The sequence below is a fragment of the Macaca nemestrina genome, chromosome 11 (genome assembly GCF_043159975.1).
Source record: "Macaca nemestrina isolate mMacNem1 chromosome 11, mMacNem.hap1, whole genome shotgun sequence".
Taxonomy (NCBI): Eukaryota; Metazoa; Chordata; class Mammalia; order Primates; family Cercopithecidae; genus Macaca; species Macaca nemestrina.
The window spans coordinates 68,967,933-68,991,626 of record NC_092135.1 but is presented as its reverse complement, the minus strand read 5'-3'; the positions used below and the strand labels follow the sequence as shown (position 1 = coordinate 68,991,626).

Genomic DNA, 23,694 nt, shown 5'->3' with positions numbered 1-23,694 from the left:
AGCGGATATATTGAATTGTAATGTGGGACATCAATATTCTAAGTAATTGACCTTTCTAGATGTTTCTTGGTAAGTCTGTAGCGTTTATACACTTGAAGTTATTAAAACTGCACTAAAACTTTTTGAGATTCACTTTACATATGCACACAAATATATTTTTCTTTACCTTTTGAATTTGGAGTAAAGTCTGGTTTTGTGTTTGCTTGAAACAACATATATAATGGAGATAATAAAATAACTTTTTTCATTTAGACTGATCTCACAATGCTGAAATTAGCAGCATTAGAAAGTAATAAAATCCAGGACCTGGAAAAGAAGGAGGGACGTATAGATGATTTGCTCAGGGTAAGTAATGAGTCATAGAGGGGAAAAAATTGAATAAATTATTTGGCACCAGTCAAACTGTTCAGAAAATACTTAGCATTGCAAAAAAAAAAATCTGTAGCTAGGCTGGGCGCGGTGGCTCATGCCTGTAATCCCAGCACTTTGGGAGGTCGAGGTGGGCGGATCACAAGGTCAAGAGATCGAGAGCATCCTGGCCAACATGGTGAAACCCCGTCTCTACTAAAAATACAAAAATTAGCTGGGCGTGGTGGCGCACGCCTGTAGTCCCAGCTACTCGGGAGGCTGAGGCAAGAGAATCGCTTGAACCTGGGGGGTGGAGGTTGCAGTGAGTTGAGATCGCACCACTGCACTCCTGCCTGGTGACAGAGTGAGACTGTCTCAGAAAAAAAAAATACTGTAACTAGAACTCAATAAGCTTTTTCTGTTAATTTAAGTACGTGATTGAAAATACCAATTTTAGGCCGGGCGCGGTGGCTCAAGCCTGTAATCCCAGCACTTTGGGAGGCCGAGACGGGCGGATCACGAGGTCAGGAGATCGAGACCATCCTGGCTAACACGGTGAAACCCCGTCTCTACTAAAAAATACAAAAAACTAGCCGGGCGAGGTGGCGGGCGCCTGTAGTCCCAGCTACTCGGGAGGCTGAGGCAGGAGAATGGCGGGAACCCAGGAGGCGGAGCTTGCAGTGAGCCGAGATCGCGCCACTGCACTCCAGCCTGGGTGACAGAGCCAGACTCCGTCTCAAAAAAAAAAAAAAAAAAAAAAAGAAAAGAAAATACCAATTTTAAAGTGAAATATTTTATTAGCTCTTCAGTAAATTGGGAATTGAGAAACTGTTGGAGAACTGGAAGGAAGTTAATAACATTTATGTGACCAACAACCGTAACACAAACAGCCATTTCATGTTAAAGTTTTTTATTTTACTATATGCCTGACATCTGATACCGATAGGATGAAGTAACTGCTGCAGTTCTGAAGGATTTTTAATGGGAGCTTTATTTAAAAATACATCTAGAAGTATACTTATAATGTAAGGGTTTAAAGCAGCAGTTCTTACCCTTGATGCTCCTTAGACTCACCAGTTGGGAAGGGTGAAAGAACTAATGCCTGAACTCTACCCTGAGGGGTTCTGATCAAGTTGATGACATGATGTGGGCTTGGACATTGGTAGTTTTAAAGGCTCTCCTGGATAATTCTAATGTAAGCCAGAATTGAGAACTACTGGTATAGAAACTCAATAAAACCAACACCTGTGATCCTACTGTGTTTGTCAGTACCTTTAAAACATCCAGTGTGTCTTTTTCCTGATCCTGTCATACTTACTCTCTCACATCCATTTACCATTTAACCACTATTTTAAATTTTGTGTTTGTCATGCCTTGGTGTTTCTTTATGGTTGTATTAAATATGTGCTTACATTCTTAACAATATATTATTTCATTTGGTTTTTGAACGTTAAATGAAATTTTCCGGTATGGACCCTTTTGCCCAGCTTGTTTTCACTGAACGTTATATATCAGAGAGTCGTCCACTTTGATGAGTAAACTGTAGTTTGTTCATTTCACTGCAGTATTGTAAGGAGTTTTGAGTATACCATAATTTCTGTATCTTTTCTGCTTTTAGTTGACATTTTATTTCTACTTTTTCTAATATAAACAGTTCTAAGAACATTCTTTGTACGTGTCTTCAGGGCAAATATGAAAGAATTTTTCTATGGTATATGTTTAGGAAACACATAGCCAGAGTACAGGGCGTATGCATTTTCCATTTTACTGTGTAATAGCAGTTATTTCTCAAAGTTTTTTAGTCTGGTCATTTTTTTCCCCCCTAAGTGACACTCTGTCACCCGGGCTAGAGCACAGTGGGGGATCATAGCTCACTGTAACCCTAAACTCCCGGGTTTAAGCAATATTTCTCCCTCAGGCTCCTGAGTAGCTAGGACTACAGGCTTGTGCCATCACTCCGGACTGATTTTTTTTTTTTTATTTTTTGTGGAACTGGGAGTCTGCAGGCTGGTATTGAACTCCTGGCTTCAAGTGATCCTCCCACCTTGGCCTCCCAAAGTGCTGGGACTACAGGCATGAGCCACCATGCCCAGCTGATCTTTCAATATAAATTATTAGTCTTACTGAAATTGATTTTTGGTATGGCATGATGTTTCATTTCAGTTTCTTTCTATATGGATAATCAGTTGTTCATCCCCATTTAATTAAAAGCTCATTCTCATACTGCCAGCTCTATCATCATAAAATCTTGTTTCCAATATACAAGTGTATCTATTTCTGTGTTCTGTATCATGTTTCCTTGTTCTGTTTGTGTCTCTACACAAGTACTGCAGCATCTTTTTATCATTGTTGATAAAACAATTTTTATCAATTGTTTTTGGACGTAACAGTGAACATAAATAACAGTCCTTCAAATGAGATAGAAGCTTATTTTTCAAGAGAAGAACAGAAGTGGGCAGCTCAGATATTATTACTCCTCAGTATCATATGGGACCTTGTCATTGTTAGTTCATGGCTTATATCTCAAAGGTCACAACAAGATTCTATATATCTATTAGGGTCACAATTATGATGTCTGCTTTCTAAGCAGATAACAGGAGGGAGGATGGGAGCAGAGAACAAGAAGCACAATTCTGTGTGCAGCCTTCTTGGATGTCTCATTGAACAACTTCTACTTGCATCTTGTTAACCATCCTTCACTGCAAGGGAAGCTGGGAACTGTAGTCTTTTGGCTAGGCAGATAGCAATCCAGGATAAAACATTAAATTTCCATTATTAAGGAAGAAGGGGGCTTGGGTGATTATAATTATGTAGCTTTATATTAAGTCATGATACATGGTTAAACATACATCCTCTTCTTCATTTTGGCTATTTTTGGCCCTTTGCAGTCTTAGAGAAATTTTAGAATCAGGTTTCAAGTTGCATATGCATCATACACACATTGTTGAGGTTTTGTTTGAATTGCTGAGGGTCTATTGGTTTTAAATTCTGTTTCCTCCTCCTTGAAAAACAATTGTGTTGGGTATCTAATTTTAGGTTGGCAATTATTTTCTCTCAGCACTTTCAAGATACTATGCCCTTGTCTTGTGGATTCTACCATGGTTGGCCTAGACTTTTGATTCTCAAACTGTGATCCTCAGACCAGGAGCATCAACATTCCTGGAGAACTTACTAGAAATGGAAATTTTCAGGTCCTTCCTGAGACCCGATTCAGAAGCTCTGGGAATGGTTCCCAGTAATCTGTTGTAACAAGCCCTATGGGTTATTCTCTTGCCACTGTACTAATCAGGCTTATCTTTTGATGTTAGAGAGAGGCCTCTTTTCTGAGCATATGGCCACCTACAGAGTGAACAGAATTAGTATCCTATTGCTAAGGAAGAGTGGTGAGGACAGCTGTTGGGTAGGCAACTTGTGTATGTCATTTATAAGTTCAGTGGAGAAAATATTTTGTTATAAGAGATAGAGGAAAACTCACATTTAATTTGTTAATTATGAGATAGAGGAAAACACATTTATTTTTAAGTGATAGATACTTTATATACCATATGTTAGTTATTTTTAACAAAGTGAGGTAGATTGTGTTGCTTCTATTTAGAAATAAGAAAGCTGAACTAAGGTTCTTGTAACTTAGCCAAAGTTAACCTTAGAGTATGGATTTGAATGCGATGGATATGGATACAAACTTCCCTGTATGTACTTTCCACTGTACACTTAAGTAACATTTAACAGTATTATCTCATGGCTAAGTAGGCTTTTTTTTTCTTGTATCATACTCAGATATTTAATATTATTATTCCTATCTGTATACAATTTATTTAGAACATTAATAATATTTCTAAGCTTTTCATATTCCCCAGTCTAGACCTTTTGCATTTTCTACTTATGTCATAGGCTAACTGTGATCTCAGACGGCAAATAGATGAACAACAAAAATTACTTGAAAAATACAAAGAACGATTAAATAAGTGCATATCAATGAGCAAGAAACTTCTTATTGAAAAGGTAGGCTAAAAGTTGAGTAAATTTTCCCTTCCCCTTCATTAGCCGTTTTTGCTTTGTATGCTTTTATAAATTAATGAATAAAATTGAGTGACGACTTTTTTTTCTCCTTTTTTCAGAGTACACAGGAAAAATTGTCAAGCAGAGAGAAGAGTATGCAAGATCGATTACGCCTCGGGCACTTTACAACAGTTAGACATGGCGCTTCATTTACTGAACAATGGACAGATGGCTTTGCATTTCAGAATCTTGTGAAGTTAGTCATTCTTAACATTTAAAAGTTTTTAGTGTTCCTTTGAGTGTTCATTGCTTTAAAAGATTATAGATTTGTAATTGTGCTCTCCAGTTCCTCACTACTCTGAAATCATAGAATTTAGTACGTTTGAAAGGGATATGAAACCAAGAGTATTATAGTTTTAGCTTAGTGATTTCTTGATTAATTAGCATTCGTCTATGGAATATAATATGTTATTCTAACTCTGATTTTCCGACATATTAACTGAACCTTTAGCTTTACAGATGATATTTTGAGAGGGAAATTGTTGAAAATTTAATTTCACTGGAAGATGTGTGTGTGTGTTTATCTCCTAGGATTTTCCTACTTAGTTTTTGCCCATTCCCCATTCCTTATGTGTTAATATTCAGCACTTGCCTGCTCTCTATTCCTAAGGAAAAAAACTTCTCTTTTGCCTCAGATATAGTAAATCATTTATCAGTTAAACTGAACATGTGGCTTTAGCATTTCTGAGGTAAACTCTATTTATTATTTATTTATTTTAATTTCAACTTTTAGATTCAGGGGATATATATGCAGGTTGTTACAGGGTATATTGCCTGATACTGAAGTTTGGGGTACAGTTGAACCCATCACTTAGGTAGTGAGCATAGTACCCAATAGTTTTTCGATCCTTGCCCCTGTCTCTGCCTTCTTCATCTTTGTGGCCCCCAGTTTCTATCATTCTCATCTTTATGTCCATGTGTCTCCAATGTTTAGCTCCCACTTATACATGAGAACATGTGGTGTTTGGTTTTCTGTTGCATTTCAGATCAAACTTTAAAACAGAGAAATTATAGTTACCATATTTTCTTGAGTTCAGATGGTGGTAGATAAGGATTGATTGGCTGTTTATGTGTTAAGGAGTGCTAAATATGCTACTCCTTTTTTGGGGATGGGAGGTGGAAAATGTTTTTAAACTTGAAAATCGGGAGTAATGCTAGCATGAACATCAGCTTTTCCAGAGTATCCAGTTATTTGAAATAGAGGCAAAACTTTTTCTTCACTTGTTATCACACCAACATTGCTGTTCAAACACTGCCTCCTAGGACTTGCCACAGAATGGCCTTCTCTCTCAGCAGATTTATTCAACTTTTCTTCAACATAGCTGTGCTAGTTATACCACAGTGAAACAAAGGATAAAGTACTTGTGATATTAGAGAGTTTGGGTTTCAATTCCACAGATAATGGGACTTGTTAAAGGTTTACATATAGTGTACGTGATCAGAATGATATCTACAGTGATAGTTGTAGAATAATTGATGGTAATGTGAAAATATTACTAGAAAGAAGATGAATGTTATTGGTAGTTAAGATGGAGGGATATCCAGATGAAAGGTGATTAAAGCATGAACTAACATATCAACAGTAAAGTAGAAAGCAGGAGAAGGTAAATTTTTAGTGTTTTATGAGCAAGAGGCTCTGCTACTAAACCCAGACCTGTAGTTGTCCTGCAATGAATAAAAGAGACGGTTATATAATCAATATGAATGTTCTGAAATATAAATTCTACCAGTAGTTCCAATTTCTCCACTTAACTGTCAAAAAAGAGGCCAGGTGCAGTGGCTCATGCCTGTAATCCCAGCACTTTGGGAGGCTGAGTTGGGAGGATCACCTGAGGTTGAGAGTTCGATAACAGCTTGGCCAGCAGGGTGAAACCCCGTCTGTACTGAAAATACAAAAATTAGCCAAGAGTGGTGGTGTGCGCCTGTAATCCCCGCTGCTCGGGAGGCTGAGGCACAAGAATCGCTTGAACCTGGGAGGTGGAGACTGCAGTGAGCTGAGATCACGCCACTGCCCTCCAGCCTGGGCGACAGAGTGAGATTCTGTCTCAAAAAATAACTACCAAAAAAGAAAATAATTACTTGTATGTCCTGACTTTCACTAATAAGCATTTATTGAGGACCTACTATGTTTATATCAAGCCATTTATAATTGGTGATATAACCCAGAGTGGTTAGAAGATGAGAGGAGAAATAAATAAATAAAAAGTAATAAAAATCTCTAAACTGTGTAGTCATCCCTGAATAATCAGCTGTTAATATCTATTCCAGTAATTCTTTCCATTAATATTTTAATCATTAGGATTATTACTGCTTATTTGCATTTATACCATCCTGATGGTGCCCTAAAATAGCCTTAAGATTTAGTTATTAAAAATTGAAATTTATTCCTGCCTCTAAATGAAAACTGGATTAAAGTCTTGTTCTCACTTTGCTATTCTTGAGATTTTTCTCTATTAATCTTCTACCTAGGTTCTTCTTGATTTTTTCACTCCTGTCATATTCTGCTACTTCATCACTAAAACCATAGGGAAGGGGATGTGTGTAAGGTCAATTCTGCATTAGCAAAGTAGGAGCCCTTTAATTCTGGTGTCAATGGTTGGGGAGAGGAGGGCATGAAATATTTGACTTGCTCTAAGTATCGTAACCATATAGGATTTGAAAATTTTTATTGGCATAGTGAGGTGACCTAAAAGAGAACATGGTTACTGTTAGAATAAGCTTAAGGTGTTGTATGATAAGTGGTTTTTAAAAGTTTCACTGTTAACTACTTAATGCTCTGCTCAAACTGCTAAAATATCTAATCTACATTTTAATAATTGACATGGTATCTATTAGTTTTTAGAATTAGGGAGCTATTTGCAAAATTGTTTCAGATTCTTGAATGGTAAGCATTAATTTTATTTTTGTTACTTTCCCATTTTTCAGAGCCGTGCTAAGTTTTCTTGCTATTTTGTCTTTTTTTCCCTTAAATTATGAAAAATTTTTTTCTCATAAATTTCTTATGTTAAGGTTAATCTGTTTGATTTCAAAACACCAACTTCTCATTCTCGATTTCTTTTTTTTTTTTAACAAAAGTAGATTTAGAAAATAACTCTCTTCATATTAAACTCATATTTGCCTTTTGTAAATTTGTTTGCAAATACTATGGTGAGACGCATGTGTAACATGTACCCCATACTTTAATAGTTTGGGGGCTTGTTTTAGCTCATTTATTTTTTTCATTCAGGAAACATTTATTGAGCAACAGGTAAGTGCTGATCACTACACTAGGTACTAGGGATACAACAGGATACTGTATAAATAGACACCGTCTCCGTTCTTAGGGGGTGATGTCGTCTAACCGGACACTTTCTGATGGAGCATCTGTAGGAGTGATATTTATTAGAAAGGATGAGGTGGGGAGATAGAAGGTCCCGTGAAATTATATATGGCAACACATCTTTCCCTAATCTAGAGGTTTAGAGAACACCTCACTTAAAAAAATTCTTTCACATGAGACCTGAAAAATAAGTACAAGTCGGTTCACAAGAGTGGAGCCAGAAGGTTACAAATGTATATTATATGGTTTTTCATGTTTTTTATGCATTTTTTTCCAATTTAACCATGAAAAGTAATGGAAGGTTAATATGGTTTTATTTGTTTATTTTTACACAGGCAACAAGAATGGGTGAATCAGCAAAGGGAAGATATTGAAAGGCAAAGGAAACTTCTAGCCAAACGCAAACCTCCCACAGCTAATAATTCTCAGGCACCCTCTACCAATTCTGAACCAAAACAAAGGAAAAACAAAGCAGTCAATGGAGCAGAGAATGATCCCTTTGTTAGACCAAATTTACCACAACTGTAAGCCTCCATTTAAAATTTTTCTTTTTTAAAATTGTTGCCATTGAGCATGAATGTTACTAGTGGGTGTTATTTATAATTAATACTTAGATAGCAAAATTGATTATGACCAGGAAGGAAGGCAGTATTGAAAATTTAGCTCTAAATTAATACCCCCAAATATCTGAATTCTACCTTTTTAAGCAGAGATTTAACAATTCTCTTTTAAAACAGAGACTTAGGTAGCTAAGAGGTTACCAGAATTGACCCTTTCCTCTGTGTCTGAATCAGTTAAGAATCAATTGAAAGTTTTGGATTATTCTAATTTAGTGTTTCCATTCACATTCCTTTGTCAGAGAGAATGAAGTAATGTAACTGCCATTTATATATTTTCTCAACCTGTGAAAGCAGTTCATTAGTGGGTTATAGGTATTGTTTTTCCCTTTCTGCTTTTCTTTATTTTCTGGATTTTCTTTCTTAATGAATTATGCTTTATAACTTAAAGGACAAAGACATTTTTTAAAAGTTACATGCTTATTGTAGAAAATTTGGAAAATAGGACAAAAATAATAAAATAATATAGACTATGATCTCATTTCACAGAGAACACCATTGTTAAAATTTCAATATACAGATGTATCCAAACTTATATAAATTTTCTGTTCTAGAAGAACTTATGTAAACTCATGTGAGTAGAAAATACATAGGCTGGGCATGGTGGCTCATGCCTGTAATCCCAGCACTTTGGGAGGCCGAGGTGGGTGGATCACCTCAGGTCAGGAGTTCTGAGACCAGCCTGGCCAACACGACGAAACCCCGTCTCTACTAAAAATACAAAAATTAGCCGGGCATGGTGTCAGGCACTTGTAAGTCCAGCTACACAGGAGGCTGAGGCAGGAGAATTGCTTGAACCCGGGAGGCAGAGGTTGCAGTGAGCCAAAGTGCCATTGCACTTTAGCCTGGGGGACAAGAGTGAGACTTTGTCTCAAAAAAAGAGAAAATACATACACCCTCTAATGTCTTGTGTGTCATATATTTGTTTCTCCTCTATTGAAAGATGGTCTGTCATCCATGCTTTGAATCCCATCCGCAACTGTATCAGGAACCTCTTCTGTTGATACCTCCTTTGTGCTCTACTTATTAACTTCTGTTCAGAAAACATGTAAGCAAAACCATTAAAAAACTCTCCCTCAATTACAAATCCCTTTAGTCTCTATATTCTGTCTGTCCTATTCATAACTAGGCTTCTTGAAAGAGTTGCCTGTCCTTGTAGTCTCTTCTGCCTTGTCTTCCAGTCCCCCTTTCTTAGCTGAAATTGTTCTTGATTATCTTCCTGAGGCTAAATGTTGTAACATTTGGGTCTTTAACTTACGTGGCAGCATTGAATATTGTTGACTTATTTTTTTCCAAAAAGACTCTTTTAGTTTTTAAGATACTCAGTTTCCATTTTAACTCATCCAGCTGCATCTTCTCAGTATCTATGGGCATTGTTTACTTACCAGTCTGTAAAATGTAGATGACTTGTAGGGATATGTCCTAGGCCATCACATTTCTCACTCTGCGTATTCTCCTTGAGTAGTATCTACTCTTAGGGTTTCAGTTACCATGTACATCCTGCTGACATCAAAATTACCATCTCAAGCCCACTTTTCTCTGTTGAGTATCAGATAATTCTTTCTCAGTCTTGAATATCATATCCTGCTTAGTTGCTGTCAGTACTTAAATGTCTCACAGGAACTTCTAATGCAGCCTGTTCAAAACTATATTTACTAAAAACAAACAAAACCTTGTATTTACTGTTATCTTTCCCATTCAGTCTGTCTTTACACACGCACACCTTGCCCCTTTTCTGTGTTCTGTGAGTGGCACTACCATCCTCTCACATGTAAGAATTGTAGTTGTCACCTTTAACATTTTAAGTACAGATTTTATTTATTTTTATTTTTTATTTTTTGAAGAGATGAGTCTCCCCATGTTGTCCAGGCTTGTCTTGAACTCCTGGGCTCAAGCCGTCCTCTTTGCCTTGGCTTCCCAAAGTGCTGGGATCACAGGCATGAGCCGCTGCACCTGGCCAGATTTTGCTGATTTTTTCTTAATCCATTAGTGATTAAATGGTGATAATATTAATCTTTCAAAGTTCATCTCAAAATGTACTTTCTTCTTAAAGCCTTTCTTAATTTTGTTGAGCTGTTGTAAGTTACAATTAGAACGTTTTGACTATCATTAATTTTTAAAAAGAACTGTACTTTTTGTAAGTTAGTAAATTTGTTTAAGAAAAAACAAAAACACAGGTGAATGACTGGGTTGGTGGGTGGTTATATTAAAAGAAAGATGGGGTGTCTCACACCATCATCCCAGTGCTTTGGAAGGCTGCAGTGGGAGGATCGCTTGAGTCCAGGAGTTTGAGACCAGCCTCTCAACGTAGTGTGACTTTGTCTCTATTTCTTTAAAAGAAAAAAAAGAGGAAAGTGTGTGTTCGCTTTAACTCTACCCTGTAGATACCCAGTCCTGCTAGATACCAGATATATCCACTCATCCTTTATGTAAGTTCCCACTAACACCATTCATTCTAACTCAAGTTAATGCTATCTTTTACTTGGGTTATTTTTATAATCTCTCCCTCGTCCCATTTCAATTTTGGTTTCTTCTTGCAGTCTATTTTCATGTCGTACAGTCATTTTTCTGAAATAAAAATGTGATCCTTTCATTATCTTCCTTATAACCCTAACAAAGCTCTCCAATACTTGAATGATATAACCCAAAAGTCCTAATATGGCTTATAAAGCACTTTTGATGTGGCTACTTCTTCCTTCTCTGGCCTCATTGTTGCCATCATTCAGTACTTCTACTTCACTGTCAACATTCAGACTCTCACCCATTGTCTTAATTTCTGTTAGTCTTTTAAGTCCCACAGTAGTTATCGCTTCCTCCTGAAAGCTTTTCTTTAATACATGAAAGATGGGAGTTACTTATTACTTTGAGGTATCACCATAGTAAGTACCCTCTATCTCTTCAGTCACAGCATCAGTGTCCACTTAGGTAATGATACTAGGAACTTGCCTGTCATCTTAATGTTTCCCTTTCCCTCATTCTCTGTGTCTGTTTCCATAACATTTTCGTGTTTGCTCCATTCTTCATTTTCACAGTCACTGTCTTAGTTTAGGACGTTGGTTTTTTATTAACCTAGATTACTGTTTTTCATGTCGCACCGTGTTTAACCTCTGTCAGTGACTTTCTAGATAAAATTCACCCACATGAAGACCCTTTATGTAAACCTTATTTCTCGCTTTAGCCTCATTTTCCAACATTTGCCCTATGTATATCTTAAGTTAAACTTTTTCAATTCTCTAAATGGACTGTGCTTTCCTGCTTCTGTGACTTTATCTTGTTCCTTACCTTTCTTCATTTGTCTCATTTCCTATTTATCCTTTTAGACTTGGCTCAGATGCTTTAAATGCTTTCTTCAAAAGGAAGTTCTCTCTAACCTTTTTTTTTTTTTTTTTTAAACCGGTTTCTCCTATTGCCCCTCAAGCTAGGTGCCATGATATTTTGTGCATACCTGTGTGTATTGTAGCATTTATTTCACTGTTTTATCTCTGTAATCTCAATGCCTACCACAGTGTTTTGTGTATGGAAAGTGGTCAGTACTAAATTATAATACATAAACATTTAGGCTGGGTGCAGTGACTCATGCCTGTAATCCAGTGCTTTGGAAGGCCAAGGTGGAAAGATCGTTGAGGTCAGGAATTTGAGACTAGCCTGGGCAACAGAGCAAGACCCTATCCCTACAAAAATAAAAATTAGCCAAGTGTGGTGGCATGTCCCTGTAGTCCCACCTACTCAGGAGGCTGAGGCAGGGGGATCTCTTGAGCCCAGGAGTTTGAGTTTACGGTGAGCTGTGATCACTCCACTGCACTCCAGCCTGGGTGACAGTGAGACCCGGCCTCAAGGGAAAAAAAAACAAAAAAAACCACATTTTATTGAATTTAATTTTTTTTTTGATAGATTATCTTTCTGGTTTGTCACAGGTATTTTGTTTACTACTTGTCTTCCAAGATGCTAGCAACTTTAATTGTAGTCTAATAGTCATAGTCTTCTCTCATTTCTATCCCGTTTTATTCCATATGTTGACCTAAAACTAACTCTGTGGCAAATGAAGTGATGGGTACTACACAGCAATTTGATTGCATTCTTAATCAGATTATAGGTTTAAATAGGGCAAAAGGCCACAGAAGCACTTTGATTCATATATACTGCAGTTTGAATAATGCTTTTTTGACACTAAATTTCACATCTCTACTTGGCGAATTATCTTTTAAAACTTCTTTTGAATCACTGCTTAGTGAAAATGGCTTTGGCTTGTGTGCAGAGTATCTAGTATAATTAGGAGTCAAGTTATGAATCTTTAGTTCTAGTATCTATCAAGAAATTAGCATAGAAAATGAAGTTACTGTTATGTAGTACAGTAGTCCCCAACCTTTTGGCACCAGGGACCAGCTTTGTGGAAGACAGTTTTTTCATGGACCAGGGTGGGGGCTCGGGGATGGTTTTGGGATGAAACTGTTCCAGCTCAGATCATCAGTCATTGGATTTTCATAAGGAGCACACAGCCTAGATCCCTTGCGTGAGCAGTTCACAATAGTATTTGTGCTCCTATGAGAATCTGATGCCACTGCTGGTCTGACAGGAAGTGGAGTTTAGGTGGTAATGCCTGCTGACCTGCTGCCCACCTCCTGTTGTGCGGCCTAACAGGCCATGGATGGTATTGGTCTGTGGCCCAGGGGTGGGGAATCCAGATGTGGTGGGTAGGACTTTAGGTTCTCTAGTCAGACAGATGTGTATTCCAAACTTAACTCTCCCAGATTATTTTTAGTAAGTTATTTTACTTCTTTGAGTCTCCATTTTCTTGTGAAAGTATCTACATTATACTGTTGAAAAGACTGTGGGAGGTAATGCATATACTTGGCATGGTTTTTGGTTTATAATTTATTTTTAACTATTAGCAAGAGTCAGTTTTTTAGGTGATAACTAGTAATTTTAGTTGCAAAGACTTTATTCAGAGTAAATAGTTTGGATTTACTATTAATACTGTCTTTGGATAAAGTCTGATGACACTTGCATTGATTTTTCTTTGCTAATACATTTTAACCAAGATTTTTACTTAAAATATATTTCAAATTAAGCTTTGGTTATATCTATTAGACTTGCATGTTTCACAGAGGGTGACTGCAAAGTTAAAAGTAAGTAATATTTTACCTCATATTTTATATTATTGAAGTTTTAGAGGTCATTGCTTTTCCATTATAGCTTTAATTTTAAATTAAGAATGTATTTTAGGCTGGGTGTGGTGGCTCAGCCCTGTAATCCGAGCATTTTGGGAGGCTGTGGCGGGAGGATCACTTGAACCTAGGAGTTTGAGACGAGCCTGGGCAACATAGCAGGACCCCATCTTTACCAAAAAATAAAAAATTAGCCGGACGTGGTGGTATGTACCTACAGTCCCAGCTTCTCAGGAGGCTGAGGTGGGAGAATTGCTTGAACTCGGGAGGTTAAGGCTGCAGTGAGCTGTGATTACACTCCCCTCCAGCCTGAGTAACAGAGGAAGACCCTGTCTCAAAAAAAAGGGATATGTTTTATATAATGTTATTAGTGGACTACTTATCTCTTTTTAAAATTAATAAACTTATTTTTTAGAGTAGTAGTAGGGCAGTAGTAGTAGGGCAGTAGTACAGTAGAATTGAGCAGAAACTACAGAGTTCCCATATACCTAACCCCTGTCCCCACACAGGTACATTCACTTCTACTGTCAACATCGCACACCACAGTGGCACATATGCTACCTGCATAGACATATCATTATCATCCATAGTTACATTTGAGTTCACTGTTGATGTTGTACCTTCTGTGGGTTTTGACAAATGTATAACTGATTTTTTAAAAATCCTGTCTGAAAAATCTTTCTTTCATTGGAGAATTTAATCTATTTTTCAATTCATGTCATTACTTATTGGGGCTTAAATTTGGTCTTTCTTTATGCTTCTGTTTATCCTACCTAGTCTCCATCCCTTTTTCTTTTTCTTTTTTTTCTCACCTTTTATTGCATTGACCAGTTTTTATTTTATTCTTTTTCTCTATTATAGTATGAGCATGTTTCTATACTCAGACCACACATATATACATGTGTCTACCTGTAGGACATCATTATTGTCTTGCATAGTCAATGTCCATATGGACTTTATCCACATATTTATTTTTTGCTCTTTACTTATTTCTACACCTCTCATAAGATCTTTCTGCCAAGAATACCCTTTACAGATTTTCCTTTGTAAGGGAACATTACAGAGGGGTCTGTTGGTAGTGACCAATTTTTGTTTGTCTGAAAATTATTTTGCCTTCATTCTTTGGATATCTTTACTGGTTTTATAATTTTGGGTTGGTAGTTATTTGAAGAGATGATTTTTACTGTCTTCTGACTTGCATTATTACTATTGACAAGGTAGCTGATAGTCTTTAGAGAAACAATCCTATATGCAGCATAAGCAGTATTTGAGGATGAGATAACTAAGAGTATTTCAGAAACAGATGAACAAGATCAGTCTACAGGTTCATGAAGGCCAGCAAATTCCAGGGGGTGTGAATGAAAAGAAATACTCACCGAGGCCAGGTGCGGTGGCTCACACCTGTAATCCTACCACTTTAGGAGGCCGAGGTGGGTGGATCGCTTGAGCTGAGGAGTTGAAGACCACCCTTGACAACATGGCAAAAACCCATGTCTACTAAAAATACAAAAATTAGCCAGGCATGAGCCTGTACTCCCAGCTACCTGGGGGACTGAGGTGGGAGGATCACTTGAGCCTGGGAGGCCAGGGCTGCAGTGAGCCATGTTCATGCCATTGCACTCCAGCCTGGGTGACAGAGCGAGACCTCTGTCTCAAAAACAAGAGAAAACTCATCTATACACATCATAGTGAAATTTCAGAAAATTAAGGCAAAGAGAAAAAAATTCTTAAGCAGCCAGAGGGAAAAAAGACATATTGAAATAACAGTTTAGAGAGGATATTCAGGCAAACACCAACCAAAAGAGAGCTATATTAAATCAGACACAGTAAAATTTAAGGCAAAAAAAAAAATTATTAGAAATGAAATGGTTGTTATAAACGGTTGAAATCACTAGGAAGCTGTAATAATTCTAAATTTATATAAATGTGATAACATGGCCTCAAGATAAATAAAAAACATAATAATAGATCCACAAATCATAATGGGAGATTTAAACACATTTCTTAGAAATAGAACATGTAGATAAAAATAAAGCACTACAAAACAAAACACGCAGTGCATGCAAGATTTAATGGGATTGGCAAACTTGAAGCAATGGACATATATAGAATACCTCCCAACATCTGCAGAATACATGTTCTTTTAAAAATATTGACTATAAAGAAAAATTGGTTATAAAGCAAGCCTCGGCAAATTTCACAGGATTGAAAGTTTATGTAAGAGTGGTATTCTTTCTCCTTTAGTCATTTGGTAGAACTCTGGGATGAAAATGATTGAAATCATTATATATGTTCCCTGACCACAATGCAATTAGCTAGAAATCTGTAACTAAAAGCTAGTGGAAAAGTGCCAATGAAAATGAGGGAAAATTTTGAAATGAAAGATTTCAAAATATTTTGAAATGAATGTTAGTGAAAGTGCTACATAACAAAATTGATAAAATGCATATGAAACAGTATCTAGAGAGAAAATTACAGCTTTAGTTACGTATGTAAGAAAAGGAGAAAAACTAAAACTTTACAAACTAAGCATCTATTTCAATAAGTTAGAAAGAAAATGAGCAAGAGAATTAACCAAAGAAGGAAGAGGGAAAAGATAGCAGAAATTAGTATAGGAAACACACATACAATACAGAGAATAAACCAGTTTTTTAAAAATAGTGTTAAAATTTTTGTAGGGGGAAAAACCTAATAAAACTAATATGACTGATTTTTAAAAACCACAGCCATCCCCAGGAATGAAAAAAGGAATATTTACTACTGTTTCTAGATATTTAAAGGAAACAACACATTATAAATTGCTTAAATTTGAAATCTTTGTGAAATTGACCCATTTACAGAAAAATGCAATGGAACCAAAACTGACAGTAGAAGAAACAAAATCCACATAGTTCTGTAACTATTAAATAAAATGAATCTGTAATTTAAACATTTATTCAGAGAAAAACTGCAGGTCCAAATAACTGCATCTAAGAATTCTATCAATGATTTAAGGATGAAATAGTGCCAGTCTTTTACAAACTGTTCTGAAGAACAGGAAAGGTAGATATGCTTCCCGCTTGTTTTCTGAGGTCAACATAGTCTTGATGCCAAAACTTAACAAAGACTGTACAAGAATGATAGTTACAGGCAAATCTCACTTGTAAAAATAAATGCACAAATCTTAAATAGTAACACAAACACAACGTATAAGATATAAAAATGCTAGTTTATGAAGACCCCAAGTTGGGTTTATGTTGGATGTGCAAGGTTGGTTATAGATTAGAAAAATATATGTAATTTTTCACATAAACAGAAAAATCATATGATTATCTTAATAGATAACAAAAATTTTTTAAAAATTAGATAAAATTTAACATTGATCTGTGACTAAAAGTCTTAGCAAACAAGCAGAAGATATTTCCTTAATCTGCAGTTTGCATTCCTTTTTACTTTTGCTTGAGTATCTCCATGCTGTACTCTTGGGTCATCATGCCTCTGTTTTTTTTTGTTTGTTTGTTTTTGTTTTGAGATGGAGTTTCACTCTTGTTGCCCAGGCTGGAGTACAATGGCAGGATCTTGGCTCACTGCAACCTCTGCCTCCTGGGTTCAAGTGATTCTCCTGCCTCAGCCTCCCAAGTAGCTGGGACTACAGGCATGCACCACTACACCTGGCTAATTTTGTATCTTTAGTAGAGATGGGGTTTCTCCATTTGGTCAGGCTGGTCTTGAACTCCCGACCTCAGGTGATCCGCCCACAGCCTCCCAAAGTGCTTGGATTACAAGCGTGAGCCACTGCGCCGGGCCCATCATGCCTCTTAATACCCCATTTCTTCTTCCTGTCCTCCTGCTGTTGCTTCTTTTTAATTTAGTTCAGATATTACCTTTTCTGTGACTTTTACTAGTTTCCTGCAAATAAAATGTTTTTTTTTTCCTTTCCTCTGTGTGTGCATAGCTGTATTATTCAAAGTAATTATCTTAAAATCAGCTGATGAGCAACCTTGAACCCATTTAAATCTAGCTTTTTTAAAGACTAGGATATGGCATTTTGGGAAAACCATTATTCTGCCTCCTGACCCCCGAAGATTCACATCCTTTCCACATGCAGAGTATATTCACCCTATTTCAACATCCCCGTTACAGTGTTGGCTCAAAGTCTAACGTCGCATCTAAATCCCATAAGCTCAAAGTTCCAGTTCTCATCAGATAAATCAGATATGAGTGGGACTTGGGATATGATCCACCTTGAGACACAGTTTTTCTTCATCTGTGAAACTGAAACTCAAGAAGCAAGTTACCTCCTCCCACAGTACGATGGTGGGACAGGTATCTGATGACAGTTTATAGACATTCATGTTCAAAACACAAAGCAGTGGAAGGACATTCCTGTGGAATTTCAAAATCCATCCAAACTCCATTTGGTTTCAAGGTCTGAGAATAATCTTTTATGGTGATCTTCTGTGCTTCTGCCTTTTGGGCACAGGGTTCTGTTCTCTAGGTTATCCTTTCTTTTTGATAACGTTTAGCCTGCTAACAACCTGTTTAAACTTTTTAGAAATTATGCCTTTTTTTTTTTTGAGACAGAGTCTCGCTCTGGGTTCAAGTGATTCTCCTGCCTCAGCCTCCCAAATAGCTGGGATTTACAGGCACCCACCACCATGCCAGGCTAAATTTTGTATTTTTAATAGAAACGGGGTTTCACCATGCTGGTTAGGCTGGTCTCGAACTCCTGACCTCAAGCAGTTCACCCGCCTTGGCCTCGCAAAGTGCTGGGATTACAGGTGTGAGCCACTGTGCCCAGCCTTTAGAAATTAAGCTTCTTAAAATTCTAGCTTCTGTCCCCTGCCCAATTCCAAAGCCATTTCTGTGTTTTTAGGTATTTATTAAAGGAGCATTCTACTTCCAGGTAAGAAGATCTGCAGTAATTTCTTATGGCTGCTGTAACAAATCACACAAACCTAGCTTTAACCAACAGAAATATTACCTTACTGTTTTAGCAATCACAAATCTGAAATGGGTTTCATTTGGGCTAAAATCAAGTTGTTAACAGGGCTATGTTACTTCTAGAGACTCTAGAAGAGAATCCATTTCCTTGCCTTTTCCAGCTTCTAAAAGCTGCCTACATTTTTTGATTTATGATCCCCTTCTATCTTCATAGCTAGCTGCGGCCAGTCAAATGTCTCACCTGTCACATTACTCTGTTTCTGACACTGCCGCCCCTTCCTTCTGGGCACACATGGGTAATGCAGAATAACTCCCTGTTTTACTGTCAGCTGATAAGCAACCTTAATTTCACCTGGTACCTTTCATTTTCCTTTTATTTATAACCTAACATATTCACATGTCTCAAGGATTAGAATATGGAAATCTTTGGCCATTATTTTGCATATCACAGTGGTACTTGGTGTGTAAGTCATTGTATTAGTTCGCTTTCACGCTGCTAATAAAGACATACCTGAGACCGGGCAAATTACAAAAGAAAGAGATGTAATGGACCTAACAGTTCCGCATGGTTGGGGAGGCTTCACAATCATCGCAGAAGGTGAAAGGCATGTCTCACATGGTGGCAGACAAGAGAAGAGAGCTTGTATAGGGGAACTCCCCCCTGCCCTTTTTTTTTTTGAGATGGAGTTTTGCTCTTTGCCCAGGCTGGAGTACAGTGGCATGATCTTGGCTCACCGCAATCTCTGCCTCCCGGGTTCAAGCAATTATCCCACCTCAGTCTCCTGAGTAGCTGGGATTACAGGTGCCTGCCACCAAGCCTGGCTGATTTTTTGTATTTTTAGTAGAGACGAGGTTTCGCCATGTTGGGCAGATTGGTCTGGAACTCCTGACCTCAGGTGATCTGCCCGCCTCGGCCTCCCAAAGTGCTGGGATTACAGGCATGAGCCACCAAGCCCAGCCGGAAACTCCCCTTTTTAAAGACATCAGATCTTGTGAGACTTACTATCATGAGAACAGCATGGGAAAGACCTGCCCCCATGATTCAGTCACCTCCCACCAGGTCCCTCCCACAACATGTGGGAATTCAAGATGAGATTTGGGTGGGGACACAGCCAAACCATATCAGCCATTGTACTTATACGAAGTGTAAGTAATTGCAATTCAATTTCTATTATGTTGTGAACATTTGGACTCTTCATAAGAAAACTAGTTTCATCCCTCCCACAATCACCTATTTTTTTCCTAGTGATAACATTTTTAAATTGAGGTTAAATTCATATAACATACAAATAACCATTTTAAAATGTACAGTTCAGTGGCATTTAGTACATTCACAGTGTTATGTACCATCACTTCTCTCTAGTTTCAAAACTGTTCCCTTAACCCAGAGGAACACTCTGTGCACATTAAATAATCACTCCCTAGCCCTTTCTCTTCTCACCTCCAGTAGCAAATAATCAGTTTTCTTTCTCTGTGTATTTGCTTCTTCTGAATGTTTTATATAAAATGACTCATACGTTATGTGACCTTTTGTGTCTTTTACTTAGTATAAGTTTTCAAGGTATATTCATATTGTAGCATGTAGCAGTACTTCATTCTTTTTATGGCTGAACAATATTCCATTGTGTGATTATGCACAATTTGTTTATCCATTCATTCATTGATGGACCTTTAGGTTGTTTCCACCCTTAGGCTATTATAAATAGTTCTGCTATAAACACCTGTCTACAAGTTTCTGTGTGGACTTATGTTTTGTTTTATCTATCTAGTACTGGGTATTTTGGTAATTCTATGTCTTATCTTGTTCAAGAACTGCTTATTTTCCAGTCGGCACCGTTTTACATTCCCACCAGCATGACAGTTATCCCTATTTTTCTACATCCTTGACAATACTTTTTACTTTCCCATTTTAAAAATCATAACCATCCTGGTGGGTGTAAAGTGATATCTCACAGTGATTTTGATTTGCATTTCCCTAATGACTTAATGTTGTTGAACATCTTTTAATGTGTTTGCTGGACTTTATATATCTTGTTTGGAGAAATGTCTGTTCAAGTCTTTTGCTCATTTTTTCACGAGACTGTTTGTTATTTTGTTGTTGTGGGAGGTATTTTTTTCTTTTTTTTTGTATTCTGGATACTAAACTGTTACCAGATACATGATTTGCAGATATTTTCTGCTATTCTGTAAGTTGTCTTTTACTTTTTTGATAATATCCTTTGATGTACAGGAGTTTTTTTATTTTTTATTTTCATGGGTACATAGTATTTGGTTGGTGCAAAAGTAATTGTGGTTTTTGCCACTGAAAGTAGGCCAAAACCACAATTACTTTTGCACCAACCAATATATGGGGTACATGATATATTATGATACAGGCATACAATGTGTAATAATCACATCAGGGTAAATGGGGTATCCATGACCTCAAGCATTTATCATTTGTTTGTTATAAACATTCCAATTATACTCTTTTGGTTATTTTTAAATTTGCAATATAGTTTTGTTGACTGTGGTCATCCTCTTGTGTTACCAAATACTAGATCTTACTCATTCTATGTTTTTGCACCCATTAACCAACCCCACCTTTTGCCCCCCTTCCCACAGTCCTTTCCAGGCTCTAGTAACCGTCATCCTCTCTATCTCCATGAATTCAATTGTTTTAATTTTTAATGTTTTTAATTTTTATGAATTGTATTTTGTTGACTTTTGTTACTGTTGTTGCTTATGCTTTTGGTGACAAACCTAAGAATTTATTGCCAAATTTATAGTCATGAAGATTTACCCCTCTGTTATCTTCCCTTTGTTTTGTTTTGTTTTGTTTTGAGACAGGATCTCGCTCTGTCACCCAGGCTGGAGTGCAGTGGCACGATCTCAGCTCACTGCAATCTCTGCCTCCCAGGTTCAAGTGATTCTCCCGTTTCAGCCTCTCAAGTATCTAGAATTACAGGTGCCCACCACCACACCTGGCTAATTTAGTAGACAGAGTTTCACCATGTTGGCTAGGCTGGTTTTGAACTCTTGGCCTCAAGTGATCCACCTGCCTCAGCCTCCGAAAGTGCTGGCATTACAGGCATGAGCCACTGTGCCCAGCCTCCTGTGTTATCTTCTAATAGTTTTAGTTCCCATATTTAGGTCATTCATTTTCAGTTAATTTTTGTACACAGAGTGAAGTAGGGGTCCTACTCCATTATTTTGCATGTGGTTCTCTAGTTGTCCCCCCATTTTTTGTTGATGAGATTATTCTTTCCTCATTGAATGGTCTTGGTACCCTTGTCAGAAATCAACTGGCCATAGATTTTTGGGTTTGTTTCTGAATTCAAATCTGTTTCATAGGTATATATGTGTATTCTTATGGCAGTCATACTTTTTGGAAGTCTCCAATCTGTGGACATAGGATATCTTTTCATCTAATTAGCTCTTTTTGAAATCCTTAGCAATATTTTGTAGTTTTTAGTAGGCAAGTCTCTCACCTCCTGGGTTAAATTGATTCTTAGGTATTATATTCTTTTGGATGCTATTGTAAATGTAATAGCTTCCTTAATATCCTTTTCAGGTTGTTCATTGCTGGTATATAGAAGTAACTGATTTTTGTGTATTGCTCTCCTATCCTGCCGCTTTGTCAAATTTATTTATTGTTCTAGTGATTTTTTTCTTGTGCATTTTCTGGGGATTTTCTAAATATAAAGGCATGTCATCTGCAAATACAGTTTTATTTCTTAGCTTGCAATTTAGATGTGTTTTATTTCTTCTCCTTACTGACTGCTCCGGTAGGACTTCCAGTGCAATATTGAATACCAGTGATGGAAGTAGATGTCCTTGTCTTTTTCCTGATATTAGGAGAAAATCTTTCCATTTTCACCATTAACTATGATGTTAGTTTTCTTGGGTTTTTTGTTGTTGTTGTTTTCTTTTCTTGCTCTGTTGCCCAGGCTGGAGTGCAGTGACACAATCTCAGCTCACTGCAACCTCTGCCTCCCAGGTTGAAGTGATTCTTATGCCTCAGCCTCCTGAGTAGCTGGGACTAGAGGTGTGCACCACCACATCTGGCTAATTTTTGTTTAAGTGCCTCTAACAGTCTGTTTACCATAGCTTGTGTTTTTTGAGGCTTCAGGTTAATTCTTTGCTTAAACAGAATGTCTTTAAGACATTTAACACCAAATTTGTTTAAAATGAGTATTCCCTGTTTTTTTGGTATTTCTACTAACTTTTTAAAATACTGTCACCCCACGTTTCTGTTGAACTCTTTTAGAACACTTTAAAAATTTTTCATTTACTCAGACTTAGTATGGAAGATTATCAGGAGTCAAGTCCTATGTTTGGGGTTTAAATTTGTTAACTTTTAAAATATTATGTGTGCATAATAAAAATATTACATTGTTATGTGTGCATAATAAAAATATTTTTGTGTGTGTATAATAAAAATATTAATAATTTAACTCATCAGATGTGAGTCTATGGGAAGAGATGGACTATATCTTTGCTTTATCTATGAATAAAAGATTTGCTAAGTAATTTAACCGACTGAATTGTTTGAGAGGGCAGGTTTTTTTAAAAGCATCTTACACACATAAAAGTATTGATAATTAAAAGCCACTGATGTGAACATTATCCTAGCTTAGCTCTTTTCATTCTGTGTCTAAAATCCTGTTTCTTTAAAGAAGATTGTTCCCAATTTCTTTTATCTAAATACGTAGATTTCTTTAAAAGTGTTTTTTATTAATACAAATGGACAGAGATTATCGAAGAAGCTGCAATGTGTCAGATATTAATAATCCCTACTACTTCCTAGTAGGAGATGGAGAGAAAATGTAAGAAATGGCTCTTTTGTCATTTGGGGGTTTGCATTCTAATTGGCAAGACAAGACGCTGGCAGAGGAACTCTTACTGAGATTTGTGAATCCCAAAATTATATATATGTAAAATTTTCTGGGAAGAGTATTTATAACTTCCTTCAGATTTTTGTTTTGTTTTGTTTTTGTTTTGTTTTGTCTTTTAAGATCTCTGTGATTGTAAAATGGTAAGAATCACTGCCCTGGAAAGTGAGTAGTGTAACAACACACAACAAGAAAATACCATTTCTCTCAAATTGCACAAAGTGTAGCCATGTGCATGTGTAGGAACTTTGCAGTTATATCTGATAGCCAGACCTCTTGGTAGGACAAAAATTTCAAGTAACTCAAGTCATGTACTAATTTTGGTTTAAGATATGCCAAATTTTAGCTGTTTTGTAATTCAGTAAAAATCTTAGTATAGAATTTCTATA

The 23,694-nt window shown here is 36.9% G+C and overlaps 1 protein-coding gene across 6 annotated transcripts in view; it reads left to right on the top strand.

The window, feature by feature from the left end:
• The window catches only part of LOC105483250 (tousled like kinase 1), a 168,083-nt gene that overhangs the window by 105,807 nt on the left and 38,582 nt on the right, over positions 1 to 23,694 (top strand). For 4 of the 6 annotated variants that reach the window (XM_071072923.1, XM_071072924.1, XM_071072925.1 and 1 more), the window contains 5 exons: positions 253 to 345; positions 4,240 to 4,350; positions 4,467 to 4,603; positions 8,062 to 8,250; positions 18,364 to 18,393. In XM_071072923.1, coding sequence (XP_070929024.1) covers positions 253 to 345; positions 4,240 to 4,350; positions 4,467 to 4,603; positions 8,062 to 8,250; positions 18,364 to 18,393 — 560 coding nt within the window. The remainder of the gene's footprint in view (positions 1 to 252; positions 346 to 4,239; positions 4,351 to 4,466; positions 4,604 to 8,061; positions 8,251 to 18,363; positions 18,394 to 23,694) is intronic. The other 2 variants (XM_011744021.3, XM_011744024.3) reach the window with 1 other exon arrangement.